This window comes from Cygnus atratus, chromosome 5 (genome assembly GCF_013377495.2).
Source record: "Cygnus atratus isolate AKBS03 ecotype Queensland, Australia chromosome 5, CAtr_DNAZoo_HiC_assembly, whole genome shotgun sequence".
NCBI lineage: Eukaryota > Metazoa > Chordata > Aves > Anseriformes > Anatidae > Cygnus > Cygnus atratus.
The window spans coordinates 42,177,839-42,194,640 of NC_066366.1; the positions used below are offsets into that span (position 1 = coordinate 42,177,839).

The 16,802-nt window shown below is 44.2% G+C and overlaps 1 protein-coding gene across 2 annotated transcripts in view; it reads left to right on the forward strand.

The window, feature by feature from the left end:
• The first annotated feature begins 7,764 nt into the window (after window positions 1–7,764).
• Window positions 7,765–16,802, forward strand: part of ESRRB (estrogen related receptor beta) — an 80,592-nt gene continuing 71,554 nt past the window's right edge. For both annotated transcript variants that reach the window (XM_035540112.2, XM_050711351.1), the window contains exon 1: window positions 7,765–7,848. In XM_035540112.2, the coding sequence (XP_035396005.1) occupies window positions 7,799–7,848 (50 nt within the window). In that variant the 5' untranslated portion in view covers window positions 7,765–7,798. The remainder of the gene's footprint in view (window positions 7,849–16,802) is intronic.

A 16,802-nucleotide genomic window follows, 5' to 3' on the forward strand; every position in this document is an offset into this window, starting at 1 on the left:
CTGTTTGGCCTCTTGGTACTCTGAAGAAGCGGCAAAGGGGAGTTCTGACCCCAGGCTGTGTGGTTCCCAGGAGGAACCTGGTAACAACAACCTATGGAGCATACATACATATGTCTTGGCATACAGCCCACCCTTTACTGTGTTGCTTACCACGAGTTATGAAGTATTGCCAAATGTTGTTAAGCAAGGTCTAAAAGATGAGTGCTGCTGATTTCATCTGACTGTAAATATTTAATGGAAGCTTGGTATATCTAACAGAGGAGCAAAGAGGTGGATGTTGGTAGTCCTTGATCATCACTACAATAAAGGTGCTCAAGAGATGAGTGAAAGACCAAAACTACATTTTCCTTTGTGAGCACAGTGGGGGACCTGTTGCTAGGAGGCTGCAGCACCAAAGTCACCCTCAGACCACATGGGACTGAGGTTTGAGTTTGCCTTAACAATGATACTGAAAAGTAATTTTCTCTAATGCTGCCACAAGAATGGCGAAGCTGGCAACACAGGAAGGATGAAAGCATATTTGCTGAAATCCAGCGACACATATTCGGGTCCATCAGGAGATGGCATTATTGCTACCCACGACTTCTTCTGTGCCTGGATCTCTGAGAAACTTAAAGATTTGGAAGTCAATAGGACTGTTACAGAGACATCTAGGGACCTGTATTTTCACACATGATAGAGAGTGCTATCTTTTGGAGTACACAGGCCTGCTTAGCAGAAGTAGGGCTGATCAGCGAAGCTTCTCCTTTCCTTTGCATAGAAAAGCTTTCTGGTAATCAGCATGTATTTCCTTTTGACTAGCTACCCTTCCGATCCTGTATGTGCATATATTGTATAGCTAAAGAAGACAAGTTTATATGGTCCTGAGTTGCCCTGCCACCCCTAAATAGTGTTTAGGCATGTGGTATAGGTCAGGATTGGATTTCTTGTTCTTTTTCAATTTATTTTTTTGAAAAAGCACCATGAAACCCTGATCATTCATGTAGGCATAGTGTGTGAATATTAATGACTTGATTTCCTAATATGCACTTGATTGCAGGTATCTGAATGAGGTGCAGTTGATGGGACTCAGAAGTTAAAAGTATGTTAAGTTTGGGATAGGGTTTGTTATAACCCTATAAAAGCTATCTAATAAAATAATTTCACAACCTCAGCTGTTATTTCCAATTTGTTCTTGTCCAGAAAGTGAAATAAATGTTGTACAAATAATAAATATACTCAAGAGGGAGTTGTGAGCAAATCTGTGTTGTTGTTCAAACATAAAAGTTAGTACAGAACAAATATCTTCAGCGTGTAGGTGTATTTAACTGAGCTGCTTGGAGGATCCAGAGCAGAGGGGGCTTGCAGCTTTTGTGTTGCTGATACACTTGTCAGAAGAAAGCTGGCCTCTGTCATGTCTGGCTTCAGTCAAACCCTGTAACCCCTTACTGTTAGAAACTGGAATATTCTGGGGCTGGAGGTGACCAGAAGGGCAGTCCTGATCGTGTGATGATCTCTGTTTTTTTTCCAGACTGTCACGCATCAGTTTTCCTAAGGTCACTTGGAATCTGCAGTTTTGTCTCACTGTTAAACACTTATGCACAGATCCACTGTCAGTGAGCTCTTCTGTATTTGGTCTGGCCGACCATGTGAAATCAGTAATCTTATGTAGAGTGTGCCCAGATGAGGCCAGATGGAGGTTCCTGCAGGGAAAAGAAGGCCTTTAATCCTTGCTTTCTTCATGCCATATACCCTGGATGGAAACCTTTCACTGGTTTGCTTCTTTATAATGTCCTATGTCACTTTCCAAAAGGTCTGTTACCTACTCAGAGAACCCAGCTAAAGAGGAAATTGCACACATACCCACTGTTTTTTGTCACATCGTAGAATTCAAACTGGAAAGCATGGTCCACTGCAGCTGCCTTATTGCTGTTACTGAGAAAAAGTTATCTTGCATGTGTTTAGGTGCATTTCAATCACAGACTTGGAAAAATTATACTCCATCTTCACTGCTTAGCCCGTGTTGGATATGCTTGCTAACAGGTTTAACGTTTTGGTTCCTTAAGTTCCTCTATTTTTCCGGGCTGAGGCACTCAGCATGATCAGTGCACATGCCAAAGGATGTTTTAATGCTTTCCTTGCAGCATTACAATAAGTAACTGTTATTCTTTTTGACAAAACATATTTCTTTTGAGCAGCTCAGTGGTTAAGCTGGTACAGTGAATACTGGCATCCTCACGTGGTTAGTTAGAGTGCATGGGGATGCAAAGAGAAGCAGCAAATCATCTCCCCACCTTAGAGGAATGAATAAGCATCCCCTGTTCTCCTGACCTCCCACCTTGGCCTTTTCAAATACAAGACTTGAAGCTGGTGTACTCAGGTAGGAAAGAAAGTGAAGGTGTTTAACTTTGTCCCATCTCCCAGGATGAACCCCCATACTGGGAAAGCCATGGCTGTCATGTCTCTGCTGAAGGATCTGTGGTGGCTAAATAGAAGTAATTTTAAGACTCCTTGATTCCCTGTGTTGCCTCCCTACTCTTGGTAGCTAAGCAAATAGCCCAGGCGCTGCTCTGCGGAGACCTGGGATTATGGCTGGGGAAAGGTTCATTTCTGCTTTGCTGCAATTTGGAGCGAGTCTGGGAAATAGCGGTGAGTGTGCTAGTAGATGATGTGTAGCTGTCAGTTTGGATAAAATCACTTTCCAGTCAATGTCTTGCTTATGTTCTGCTCAACCAAAGTGGCCCAGCTGAGGTTTACTGTAATACATCACAGGAAACAGATCAGCAACAGGTCAAAGTTTGGAGCTGGAACACAGCCCTCCTTTGAGATCTTCTAAGTCCACAAGATCAGTCTACTTCAGTAATTACCTACCTTTTTTGAGGAAGATTGCTGACTGCTTAGTTAAACAAGAGCTGGGCAAAGTCTGGCCGACAGAGTAGATTGACAAAACATGAAAGCAGATAGATTGTACTATTTCTGAGTAAGGGGGATAGAAGTCCATATCAAATGCCCCAGCAAACTGACGATGCAAGAGAGAGATGAAGGCATAATCCCAGCTATAAAACTTATTCTCTTGCCTCCCTCATACAAAAGAAAGTATGTTTCTTACTACGAGGTCTTTGAAAATCTAGAAAATGGTATCTCTTCCCATTTGGTAAAACACTCAGTGCCTGCCTTTTACTCTGGTGCCCTATTTTGAATTCTATAAAAGTTAATATGGCTTCTCCTAGCTTATCTTTGTGTGTGTATCTGGGCACTTTCATCTAGGATGCCAACAGGACCATGTTCTGCTCTGGAAACAGAGCTTGTCCTGCTATGAACACTGCAAAGACAAAAGCAGGTATGGAAAGACAAAAAACAGCACTGGCCCTCCAAAAGTAGGGGTTACTAAAAGAAAGTTTTAACTTTTCATTGATAATGGAGGGATTATGTTTGTCTTCTCTTGAGGCTCCTAACATTGCTGTATCTGAACATGGAACAGGAAAAAGTCAGAACCTAATGAAAGGTCGCATTTTGGGGATAGAGAATTCAGAGTCAAAGCAGGACAGTAAGGGTTAAGATACATATTCAGAGCCAAGCTGTGCTGCAGATTTGCTCAGATTGATCTTGGGCAAGTCACTTAACCTCTTTATGATATGATTTGACATCTATAGGTTGAGAATTGTTTCCAAGACTAGGTAATGCTTGAAGCATGTCTTAGGATGTTCAGATGGGCAGTTAGTTAAAAATAACAATGTGAAAACTATTTCCTGCTTAAATAGATGTTGAGCTTAGCAGTGATGGTGGTGATGCCTTCTAGATGGAGTACATTGTGTTCAGGAGGCTTATTGAGAGTTTTGGAGGAAACAAAAATCAGTATGGAGTTTGGTAGAGAACAACAAATTGCTTTTGTTGGGGACAGGGTACTGTTTTGTTTAGGCATAGTAAGGGAAAGTAGAACTGAGCCCCAAAACAGAGAAGGTTGTTTTGTCCACGTGGATCGAGTCTGTATCTGAGGTAGGTGGAGCAAGGGGATATACATGGGAGTGGTGAATGCCCACCAGTGAGCTGGGACTTGTGCTCACAGGGCTTAAGTTTCTCTGCACAGTTACTAACCTCCTTGCAAAGCAGAGGGATCAGGGCATGCAATGCGGTGACTTCTGTGAAGTCCACGCAGTACCATTGGCCTCTGAAGTGTAAAAGGGTTGTCTTCTAAATTCATCCCAATGGTCTGTGTGTAACTATTGTTTCCTTAAATGAATTGGAGGCTGGGAAAGGCTTCTTATTGAGCTCCTCTTTCCCCACCAGACAAGACAAGAGTGTGTGTACACAAGTCTGTGTGCTCAGCTTAGCTCTCCTAATTCTGTATGGTTTTTGCCCTGTGTACCTCCTCATTGACTTCCTTGTGAGAATACAATAGTATGGCCTTCATAAAAGGAAAAAAAAGTAATCCCAAACCCTTGAAAGTAACTGGATATCTCCTTCTGCTGTATTTTCCTTATTCACAAAAAATAACCTTATCAACAAGTGAAATCAGGTTTGTTTGGCATGATTTGCAAGTTGCTCCTATATTAGTCCAAATGAAATTTCTGTCAGTCAGTCAGTCAGCTTGCTGGAAAGTTGATCGTTATTTCCATGATAAAAATGGAAAAAAAAAAAAAAAAGTAAAAAAGCTAATCCATCAAAAACAGCGTAGTCATTAAAAGCTGGGGGGAAAAGTTCTAAAGAAATTTTTAATCTGTCATCTCTTGGAAGAGATGGCAAAAGTACAAAAGATGTCTTTGCAATTCTTGCTTTCTATCCTGGGAGGGGGGAGTTTGTGTGTCTCAAAGACTTGGTACTGCTGTGGTTCCATCTGCACTCGGGCTGGGCTCTGACCTAGGCTAGCACTGATGGAAAGTCCTTGCTGCACATTGGGGTCAGTGAGAGAAGAACTGGGGGCCTCAAAATCCAGAGGCTGCCTTATGATTGTTATCCCACCAGGTTGCGCTTACCAGGGCAGGACTTAGGCCAGCAAATGAAGGCTGTGCTCGCAGGGGCAGCTCGCTTTGCTGTTGTGTGCGCCGTTCTGCCTTGTGTTTACCCAAGCTGAGGCTTTTGGCTTCCAGATCTGGCAGCCTGAGTCCTTGTTCTGGCACTTTTTTCACAACATGCGTTGGAAGGAAGGCCGTGTCGGGATCAATGTTTCCTTCTTTATTCCTGGGGGGGAAGAGAATTTGGTGAAAGCTGTGAGAAGAGCGCAAGCAAGCACGGGGGTTGCAAAGGAAGCTGAAGCCTCCTGAAGTTCCAAAGCCAGCCTGCAGGACTCTTGTCCCCTTCTATAAGGAATTCAAGCTCACAGTTTCAGGCACGGCCGGCAGAGATAATTCCTTTCCAGCCTTCTGAGAAAGGAAGAGCCAGGCCTTTGCACAGCTCCTCTGAAGGTGGGGGAAGCGCCATTTGTTCGTTTGCACTGGGTCAGAAGAGATTAAAGTTACATTTCTGTACCACTCTGTAAATACCCACCTTACCCGGGGAGTTCTCTGTCAGCAGCAGCCCATTTCCAGAGCACAAACCCACCATTGTGCTGCCGGTATCAGTTAATTCGGCCCCATGGACCTTGTGCCAGGCGATCACATGGGCCCCTGCTTGCCTCACCTCGGCCTGGATAAAAGTTAAAGAGCCAAATTAAAACACCAGCTGCTGGGCGAGCAGAACCTGCCTGCCGGGCCATTCCCCCCCGGTCTCCCATTCCCCCAGAGCCCACCCCAATCCCTGCACAGCTGGGATGCAGCCAGTGAGCATCTTTCCGGAGAAAATCGCTTTCAGTCTAAACCAGCTCCCTGCAAGCATCCTGGTTGCTCTTGGGCTGTAGCCTACCCCAGTCCTGGCCCTTCGTGCCACCACCGGCCTCCCTTGCTGCTGCGCATCGGGACCACCCTGGTGCTGGTTTCCTCCTCCTTGCCTCTCTTTGAGTCAGGAGTTCCCCAGCATGGATGGTGAGACTCCTTCCTGACAGTCTTGGGCCCTACTCGTGCTGCCCCCAAGCCCTTGTCTTCTGCCTCATTAACATTTAAAGCATCTTAGAGTTTCCACGGTGCTGATGTGTCACTTGGGTGTGCGAAGATATATGTGTGTACATTTCCATTTGCTTTAATCCTGCTTTCTGGAAAGATGTGTGGTCTGAATTTTGCGTCACCTGAAACACTCTGCTGTACTTATAAAACTGTGGACGGGTCCTTGCTCTGTCTCCCATTTTCTAAACTAAGCATCTGCTTTCCGTAACTTCCTTGCAGAAGCCTGCCACCATAACAGATTTCTCATTTGTGTGATATCCTTAGGCTGCCTTATCTTAAGGGAAGTTGATCAGGGTCACCCAGCTTGTCCCCCACAGCTGGGGGACACACCAGGGCATACCATTGCTTTGTAGGGTGTTTTTGCTGCATTTTCTATAGTGGCTGAGATCCCTGGTAGAGGGTGTAGTGTGGAAGTTGCACTGACTGCAGTGGAGGAGATGGTTTACAATGGCTGTGACTTTGACCATTCCTCTTTTTGGAATACGATCTGCTTCAAGTTTCTTCAAATACTGATTAGACTAAAACTTTTCGTACAATTTAGTGCTTGCTGCCGTGCTCACAGCTGAACCACAGTGCCTTTTCTGCATTGCTGTACAGGCCCCCTCATCTGATGAGCTCTGGGAGCTCATCGCTTCTCTGGGTGTGTTACATTCACCGCAACTTAGGTCCTGCGTCTTGTATTAAGGAATAACCTTTTAGCTCCAACTTTTTTCTTTTTGTTTGCCTGACGCAGGAGAGTGAAGTCTTAATCCAGGTGTTTATATTTCCCATTTAAAAAGGCCTCTAGTTTATCAGTGAAGGTAATTTCAATATATTTGACTGTCTGATTTCTAAATGTGAAGGGGAAGTGTGGAAGAGGGACAAGCGAGGTTTGCATGAGTGCAGGTGGGAAGGCGAAAGGTCGGCAGCAGTGGCCAGGTAGCCCCTGTAGGACACCTCTGCGTGAGCTGGGCTGTCAGTGCCTGCGTCGGGGAGGTTTGTGTGCTTATGTGAAGGGACTCTCCACCTAGATTCCTGCGTTGTGGCATCACCGTGGTACGTGCAGTGAAATCGTACAGGTGTGAAAACACGCATGGGAATTGTGACAGCCCCCGACCGAAGGCAGCCCGTACGTACAGGCAGAGCTTCCGAAGTGCCTTCCGTGTGGAGAGCTGCGTGTGCCGCGGCCGCGCGTGTGGGGCTGCTCCCACGGCACACGCGTGTGCCCGGGGCCGCACGCTGCCACCCCAGCGCCGCTCCCGGGGGCCGAGCGGGCACACGCGTGGGGCCGTGCCACGCGCGGACAGGGCTGCGGGCTGCCGGGCTGCCGCCGCCCCCGGGGCGCTCACGCCGGCCCTGCCCCGGGGAGCGCGGCGCCTGCGGGCCCGCTGCCGTCGCCCCCCCGGCCCCCCCCCCGGGCCGTGCCTCCCCCAGCCGCCCCGCAAGCCCGGCCCCCGCTCGGGAGCCAATGGCCGCCCTGCCGGCTCCTGCCGGCTCCCGGCGTTAAAGCTACAGCGGGGCTCGGGCCGGCCAAATCCCCCGTGGCCGGGTCCTGCGCGCCGCCCGCCGCCCGCCTCCCGCCGCCGCTCCGTGGCCGCCCGGCAGGGAGCTGCCGCCCGCTCCGCCGGGCTCGGCCACTTCGCTCCTTCCCCCGCGCCGTCTCCTGCCTGCCTGCTTGTTGTTGTTGTTTTTTTTTTTTTCTTTCTTTCTTTCTTTCTTTTCTCTCCCCTTATCTTATTTTTTATTTTTTATTTATTTATTTTTTTAAATTTTCTCCTCCGACCGGGAATGCTCAAACGGGACTGATGGACATTTCCGAGCTGTGCATCTCCGACCCGCTCGGCTACCACAACCAGTGAGTGTGCCGAGCCGTGCCGTGCCTTGCCGTGCTGTGCCGAGCCGTGCCGGGGGAGGGCAGGGGCCGGCGCTGCGCCCCGCTGCCGGCGCGACGGGACGGGACGGGACGGGACGGGGCAGGGCAGCGACCCCCCGGGCTGGCCGCCGCCGGGGGGAGCGCCCGGGGGTGGCCGCGTTGGGCTCCTGCCTCCGTTGTGCTCCTGCCTCCGTTGGGCTCCTGCCTCCTGTCCTTGCAACTTGGGGCCGCGGTGCCTCAGCTGGGAGCCGGCTGCCAACGCTCAGCGCCGCGGTCCTGCCGGCGCAGTTTGACTTTCCGTCGGTGCCGGGGTTTTTTTATTAGATGAGTTACTGCCAGGAGTCTGTAAGGAGACGTGCGTAGGAAATTGCAGAAAGTGGATGCGCTTTCTTTTTTTCTTTCTTTCCTTTTTTTTTTTTTTTATTTTTTTAACCGAAAAAGCCCGATTTTCACCTGAAATCCCCCCTGGAAATGTACTTTCCCACGGCTTTCTATTCGGGTAGCCTGCCCTGGGAAAGAGTGGAGCGAGCTGGAGGGCTGGCGAGCAGGCATCCCGAGCTGGGACCGCTGGCACATACCTGAGCACCTGCTACTGCTCTTTGTATTCCGAACTGGGCTGTGCCTGCCGATGCCGCGTTCAAAACCGCTTTAACGTGCTAAGTTTGGCTCGATCCTTTCGGGGAAGTTAGGAAACAAGGCAAAACCTTTTCAGCGTTTGCATCCAGCTCGCTGGAACGATTCATTTCCCCACGCGTTTCTCCTCTCTGATAAATCTCAGCCTGAGCTGAGTCCCCTTTTGTGTGTTTGCATGTTAATAATCCGGGTGTCACCTACACAGGTTCTGTGGTGTCATCAGAGGTGGGAGTGAAGCAATTTTGTCTGTTTCATTGCTTTTGTTTTCAGCAGAACACCTTGTATTTAGTAAAATTTAAACACTTAAAATCCCCACAATGATACTTACCCCTCTTCTCTCATTACAGCTGTCGTTTACCTGTCTTCTAGTCTCGTTTGCCCATATTCCATCCGTCCTTACACACATTTCTCCATCTTTTAATCCCCCTGCTTCCAGCAGTTTCATTAAAATGAGACTTAGTATTGTTAATACAAATTAATGATCTAACCCATGTGATTTTCCTTTCCCCACTGGTGCTTCACTTGTGGCTGCTCCATTTTGAATTAAAAATAAACAAACAGTTTCTGAAGGGAAATGTATTCTGTATGCTGCTGGGAGTCTTTTAATATTTAGTCAAAAATAGTAAGTGCATTTACCTTTATTACAAAACAACAAAAAACAACTAAACAAAATACCACAATCAAAAGCTAGATCATTATCACTTACTGTGTTGTCTGTTAACTTTTTCCTTGTATTTGTTCTACTTTGGGAATTGAGAAAAGGAACTCAAACAACGTGAAAACAGTAAGAAAGAATCTGCTTGTGGGATTGCTGTTCACCCCTTCTACTTCGCCACGGGCTCTCAGGCAGCTCCCAGTAATGTCAAGGGCGCCTTGCCCATATTCACAACTCTTTGGCTGCAGAGCAGACAGATGAAGGTGGCCCTGGGGGAAGTGCCACCGAGCCCCTACAGCTTTACAGTAGGCATGGAGGGCTGATTTTTGAGAAGAGAAAGTGTCAGAGTGCTGTCAGTTTAGAGAAGTGCTTGGCTTGGTTCTGTGTGCCAGCTAACCTTTTTTTAACATTGCTGAGGCTGGGGAAGGGAGACCAAGAAATATGAATTTAAATATCTTGATCTCTTTTTTTTTTTTTTTTAATTAGATGAGTACAACGATGATGCAGGGAAATATGGCTAAGTCTGGAAAAAGTTATTGAGAGAAGGAAAAGGTATGAGAAGCCTTAAAAACAGAGTATAATTAAAGGTGTGTGTGCAGTGTGTCAGGTGCTGCTTTGATTTACATTTTGGTTTTGTTGAGGTTAGATTTCGGATTGCATTCTTATAGCTGAGGGTAGAGGTTGGTCCAATATATACCTCTTTAGCCATTTCTTCCTCCCACTGTAAGACAATTATATTGTCAACATATCATGTAAATACAGGGATTGTAGTTGTGTCTGGATTGCTACCTAGTTGTGTGAGCATATTATCCTGATGGAACTGATCTACTCATTGTTCTGACTGCTGGGCTTTTTAGCCACTAAAAAGACTTTCATAGTTATTTTCCTCATTTTTAAAAAAATTGCTTTTAATTACGTGCGCAGCTTTTTTAGCCAAATTAAACCTTAAATTAAGAGTGAATTTAAAAATACTGCAAACTGCCTCTTCTTGTTTAGTTGCCTGTTAGGCTATAGGAAATAACGGGGAGAAGAGAAGTGGATGTGGTCACTCAATACGTGATCCATACAGTTACCTGGAAACTGTATTTCACCTTGCAATTATTGAGAGAGAGAGAGAAGAGAGAGCATGAATGAGGCAAAGGAGAGAAGAAGTGCCTCCCTTCACCTTGGACTTTAAGCACTTAATATTTGTAACAGACCCGCAACTGAACAAGAAGTATCTGAGCAAAGGAATTCACTGTCCCTGATCGTGCTCTTTAGGTTTTGGATTTGTCTTCCTGAAGCAGTGAAAGTTCCCTTTCCTCTGCCTGTGTGTGTTGAGCTGAATGATTACACCAGGAACCTAAGGAAGTTCTGGTCAGCGGGTTGTGTGGTTTCCCTCAGTGCAGGATCTTGCAGTGAGAGTAGGAAAATGCTTATGCCTAATTCTGACCCTCTGTGCATGTGTCCTACGGCAGCTATGTGTTTGGTTTCTTGTACAGGAATCCACGCTTAAGCGACTACTGTGTACCTTTTGGTACTGACCCTTGGGCAAATTATTCCTGGGGTAGGTGCTGCAGCTCCAAGGGAGAACCTTTTGTATGAGTTTGAATTGGCAAACTAACAAAGGCAACGATTTGTACCTGTGGTTTGTCTCTCAGGTGAGGCATATGGCGAGAATACATTAGTTACACTGCGCTGACAACGTCTGTCTGCAGTACGGCGGGAAGGGAACGCGCATGCAGGCACCAGGAATATGCACCCGGACATATCGAAGATGGGATTATATTCACACAAACGCATGTGTGCATATAGAAATGTCTATGTGTAGCTATATGCACATACATATGGTCATGCTGAATATCAGTGTTATGTGTATCTCATATGCAAAGCTGAGGCTGTTTCAAAGGAGAGTGAAATAGGGCAGTTTTACTTTTTTAGCTTAACTTCCATGTCCCAGAGATTTTTTTCTGCCTCGCTAGATTTGCTACTAGAAATCCTGATAGGACTACAAAACTGCCATCTCTGTTTCTAATTAATATTCTACATGACAGACAGAAACTGACCAAGTAACCATAATGAAGGGAAAATAAAAATCATTGGCAAATAAGGGCATCCTGCCAGATGCTATGTCTCTTACACGGTTTCCTCTGATGTACAAGAAAGACACATGAGTCACTGATCTGATAAAAATGAAAATGATTTTATGAGCAGAAGGAAAAAGTTGAAAGGGATATCTGATATATTTGATAGAGAGACGGAAAGGTATAACACTGGAATTTTAAGTCAGTGAAAGACTGAATTCCGGACCCTGCAGAAGAGAATTGACGAAGTTGTTGTCACTGACTCTAATGCACTGACTGAGGAAATGTGACTTAATTTGAGAGGTTACTGGAAATGTCCATATTCTGTGAATGGGAGGAAATCTGAGTCAGAGAAGCTGAATGCAATGGTCTGCTCTGACTATCTCTGAAAATCTGGGATAGGGAGGAGTTGTTAATTGGGGAGAATGGGGAGGGAGCTGTGTGTTTTATTGACAGACTGAATTGAAAAACCTCTGTAAGGGAAATGGCCTAGTTGCGGGGTTCCTGACTAGGTTCCAATCACAGAATGGGGTCTTGGTACACTGAGCGTATTGAGCACAAGGCTGATGAGGAAATTGGTATCTTTACAGTATTTGTATCAACTTTTCCCTCTTCTTCCAATTCCGTTTGTAAAAGTAAAGATGGTCTAATCATTATCAATTATTGAGAAATATGGAAAGATCAATATATTTTAAAAAATAGGATTTTTTTCATTGCATTGATTTGAAGTAATCAATAAATATTGCATTTAGCCTGAGAGGGGAAAGACTTTGGAGAGATTGCATCAGAGAAAGTTGCTGTGACAGAGATTTCACATCCCGTTTTCTTCCTCTCCCAGAGAACGTTGCTCTATCCTCAGTGCCCTTTTTGCTGTTATTCCCCAGCCCTGTTTCAGCTCCGTTTCTACTGCTCAGAATTTCACGTCATCTGAAATACCCTGTGTTTTTCAAATGATTTTAGTTCAATAAGAAGTTCTGTTGTGCGTTGTATCAGCGGGTCTCCGTGTCATTTTTGCCAGGGCTCAAAGGACGCAAGCGCTCTTAGGGCGTGGAAGAAGGGAGAAGGTAAAAGGCTTAAAGCCGAGACCAGATGAACTTCACAATTTCTGTGGGGAGGGTGGTAGAATTGCTTCAGAGTGGAAAAGCAGAAAAAGATGGTGACAAGCCTTGGACCTAAAAGCCAAAATCCTTTCCCCAGCTTCTTCTAATTCCTGCTGCTCAGTTTAGGAGTCGGGGGTTGTAGCAGCCGCCGGTGTTACAAGCCAGTAGCTCCATCGCAGCTTGTGGAAACTGGGAAATTCTTCCCAGTAAGACCTATTTTTTATTCCACAGATCTACTGATGTTAACTTTACAGCCAGAACACAACAGAATTTTTAGTTTGTGCACTCTGAGGAAGTAAATTTAGCATCTGTCCAGTACCCAGCAGTGAGGTTCCTAGGTAATGCTGCTATAGAAACTGGGGGAAAAAAAAGCAAGATCAGAGCTTCTACAGAAAACTGTGAATTAGATGGTTGTTTGTGTAGCGAAGGGACTTAACAAAGAAGGTATTAGCACTACTCATTCATGGTGACCTTGTTGAAAATAGGAAAATCTTGATTTCTTTCAGTCTTCCGAGTATCGGCTGCTTTTGAGTTGGGAATGTAGTTGTCTCTGCATGGCTTACATGTGCAAAGTGCTTGGTGCCTGCCATCGGGAACGGAACATAGTTTAGTTTTATTTATTACTAATAGTTCTTCAGCTGGTGAGTTTTACTTGTTAGGAATTAAATTGTAGTAACTTACTCTGAGTCTTTGTCCATCCTTTCTATGCTGCCTCTCTCTCAGGCTTTGCCCTGACTCTTCAGAGCAAGATAGATGCCCACGAAATGATCCTTGCCTCTGGAGCACAGTGCACTTTGCTTCTTCCAGGGCTTGCGAGTGTGGCTGCTGGCAGTGACTGTCTGCGAGGAGAAACATGCCTGCTCAAGGTGGAACGCACTGTATATTAATATATTTGTCATGTTTGTAATTGCAAATGTAATTAGCAAACAAGCTCTGGGGGATTGAAGACTTGAAACTTTCACTGCACATCATTTGACCCCATCTTGACCGGACGGGAGCTTGTATGCCACTGTTAACCCTTGCTGCTCTTGCAAAGAAATGCTCCTTTTGGTCTGACTGCTGCTAAGTTTGCCGTTTGGTAGGTGTCTTTTTTCCTTTTTTTTTTCTTTTTTTTTCCTGCTATGAGCAGCTTTATACCTGTATTTGCTAATACCTTCTTTTATTGTGATGGCAAGCGCTTATGTTCCTCCCGCAACACACGCGCTAATACTTTCTCTCCTAGCATTTCTGACACAGTCTGGAAAGCATTCTGCAATGCCCTTTGTGAAGAGCACTGTGTACCAGTAAGTGCTTTTGCATACTGAGCTGTTCAGTGCATTCCTATCACCACAGGCAACGTTACTATTCAGTGCCCCTTGCACTTCGCAGAGACAACTTGCGAAAAGCAGGTGGCAAGCTGTTATCACACAACCTGCGATGGCTCTGTGTCCCTGCTGAGCTGGAATTTTCTTGCACTCCCTTTCTGAATGGGGGAGGAAAATATGGATAAAAAATCCTGTTCATTTTGTGGGATCCCAGCAAATCTCCGTATAGTTACACTTAGGCTGACTTTGGTGTCCTACAAAAAAATATTCCTGCCCCATAAGGATTTAGTGAATAGCACAGAATCCATTCATAAAGTCACAAACTTGTGTGTATATAAAGAAAAGAGGACTCTTTTGCTTTTTCATGCAAATATCAACTCGGTTTTTTTTATTTTTCATTTTCAAGATAAGACTGAAGTCATAATAAAATGGCAGTGGTAGTACTGTTCTTGTTTTGGAAAGGGTTTTTATTTATTCCTGCATTTTTGTGTATGTTTGAGGAAATATAATAACCATAGAGATGGGTAGCTGTTTTCATACAATTTTTGTCATGGCTGTAAGGACATCTCACAAATATTGCATCCTGTTGAAAGCTGGCAAGGAAGAGGAAGCCTGTTCTAGTTTGTTCTTGGTAGGGTGAGAGACACTGAGAACCCCTTACCTTCAGTTCAGATTTTCCTTTTCCAATCCTCAAAATGTATTTTAAGGGTCCTATATTTTTCTTAAATTAGGAAAGCTTATAATGTAGGAGATGGGAGTGTGTCTGGGACCTCCAGTTTAGAGTATCTTGCGTAACAGGAGACAGTTTCTTATCATAGCACCTTTTGTTTTGCATTGATTGTCTATTTTACTGCAGCTGTTTTTACATGAAGATGTCTTGTTGCTCTGTGTCTACTCTTCTGAAAGGCTGCTGGTACATATGGCATATTAAGAAGTGTTATTTTCTAATTTTTCCCCTTTTTCTCCTGGCACTTTAAAGTTCCCTTTAGTAATAATGGCCCTCAATCTCCGGTGATGGAGCCGTCACCGTGAACAATGCTGGTGAGTGTATTGTCTCGCTGTCCTTTTACTCAAGAGAAAGGTCAAAAGAACAGCTTTAAAAAATGTTCAATTCTCCTGTTATGATTTTGCATATGGAGGTGGTCATTTTTAGAATGTGCAAACACTTGGGTGAAAATAAGACAGAAATACAATTTTCTATCAGTTGCCGCTGGTACCTTTTTAAAAAGGTGCTGACGTGAACAATCACAAACCAGGTTTCTCACTGAAATTTACACCATTTTGTATATTAATTTAAAGGACGCTACAGAATTATTGTTTAGTGATTTTTATTTTTCTGTAGTCTTCTGTGTAGTTTTTGTTTTTATTCGGTCAATCTGACAACTTTCTCATTCTTGGCCATATTATTTATTTCCTGATTTAAGGAATTATACCATCTAGATGAGATTTTCACAGATTTGGTAATATTGCAAGGGAGAATATAGGGTGTTACTGATTTCAGGGACTTGATTCAGAATTCATTCTGGTGCACAGAAGCAGAATTAGCATATGTACTTTTTAATGTATACATTTCCTTTATACTTTGCTTTTTATTTTTTAAAGCAATCTTCAATTTATACAGAAATTTTAAGGAGTTGCAGCGTTTTTATTTTTCTTTGTTTCAGAACTATGTATGGCATGCAAATGCCATCTAGTTTTAAACAGTTCGGAAAGTGCTGTAGAGGAATAAGAGGTATTTAATTCTCTGAAACACACAAATTCAGTTCTTCAGCCTTTTTTCAGACTTAAAGGATGTTGCTTCTACATTTTACCTCTGAGTTTGATTCAGTTTGTAGTTTTTGTGTTTCTGCTGATCGAGTTTTTTGGGTCGTTTTTGGAGTCTAGGGGAGTAATGGTACAGGGAGATGCTGAGGCCATTCTCTTGTGAAACTGAAAGCCCTGCTACCTATTGTCTGACGTGCTTTAGTAGACGTTTTTTGTTATCAGATTCATCTGTAGTGCAGAGGTATCTGGATGGATCAGAGCTGTCCCTCCACCTAACTGCATTAAGCAGTGACTTCCAAGCGGTTCGGTTCAGCCCGCAATGCGGCCTGCCCAGGGGCAGGGGCAGGGAGGGTGCCACAGGTACAATCTAGCCTCGCTTTCAAAGCCATAGAAATCCCGACCCGGGGACTTGCGTTTCAGTGCTTGGGCTTCGTGAAGGATGCTAACTTTGCTTCATGTGGGTTCTTTTTGCTGTAATAGATGGTAGCGAATGTGACCTTCTGAAAATGATGGTTAAGTGCATTGACGTGTCTGTATGTATTACTTTACATAGATGATGCCAGATGCGTCTCCCTCAGAATAATTGATGCAAGTTGTGTAGTGGCACCTAGCATGCTGTAAAGGACTAGAATGAGTCAAAGTGTGACAGAAACAGTTTTCTTCCATAGAGATCTGTAAGTGTATGAATGTATGTACAGCAGGATATGTGTGTGCATACTTATTTTTAAAGGCATGTGCACATACTATAAGTTAACAGAAAATACATATATAAAATTGATCATTTTATATATAATGACATGTTCATTCTATGCTGCGTTATGTGTATTATTTCACTTGAACAGTTATCTGTACATACCCATACGCAAGTCTTTCTGCATGTGGTTGTGTATTTCCGTGTGAGTATGCATGTATAAATGCATAAAAATTAAGAACAGGTAAGTCTGTCTTCATCACACGGTTGTGCCGAGTCTTTCTTAATTAAAGTTTGTAAATCTTGAGATAGCCTTGCATGGAAGGTGTTCAATAAAAGTAGAATGGCATCCAAATATGCCATACATAACATTTGTGCTTAAAAAATATTTGGTGTTTTTGTTAGGACTTAGTAGGTAAAATAGTTAGTAGGTATATAGGGTTAGGTGTTACTAAACAACTGCAAATAGCTGTTCTGTTTACAAATCAATGCGTATTAGAATCTGTGGTTTTTAAAGATAAGCAAATATTTTTTAGAAATAAAATGCCACAGGGGAATCTGAAAAACAATGTGCAAGACACAGATCCCGCTATAACGTTCTCCAGATAAAGCTGGGCTCTTGTGCCGTAACCAAAAAAATCATCAGTTTGGATTTTTGTTTGTTTGTTGATTTTTAAAATTTTATTTAGTTTATTTTTTTGCTATTCTGGTTATTTTGGAAACTTC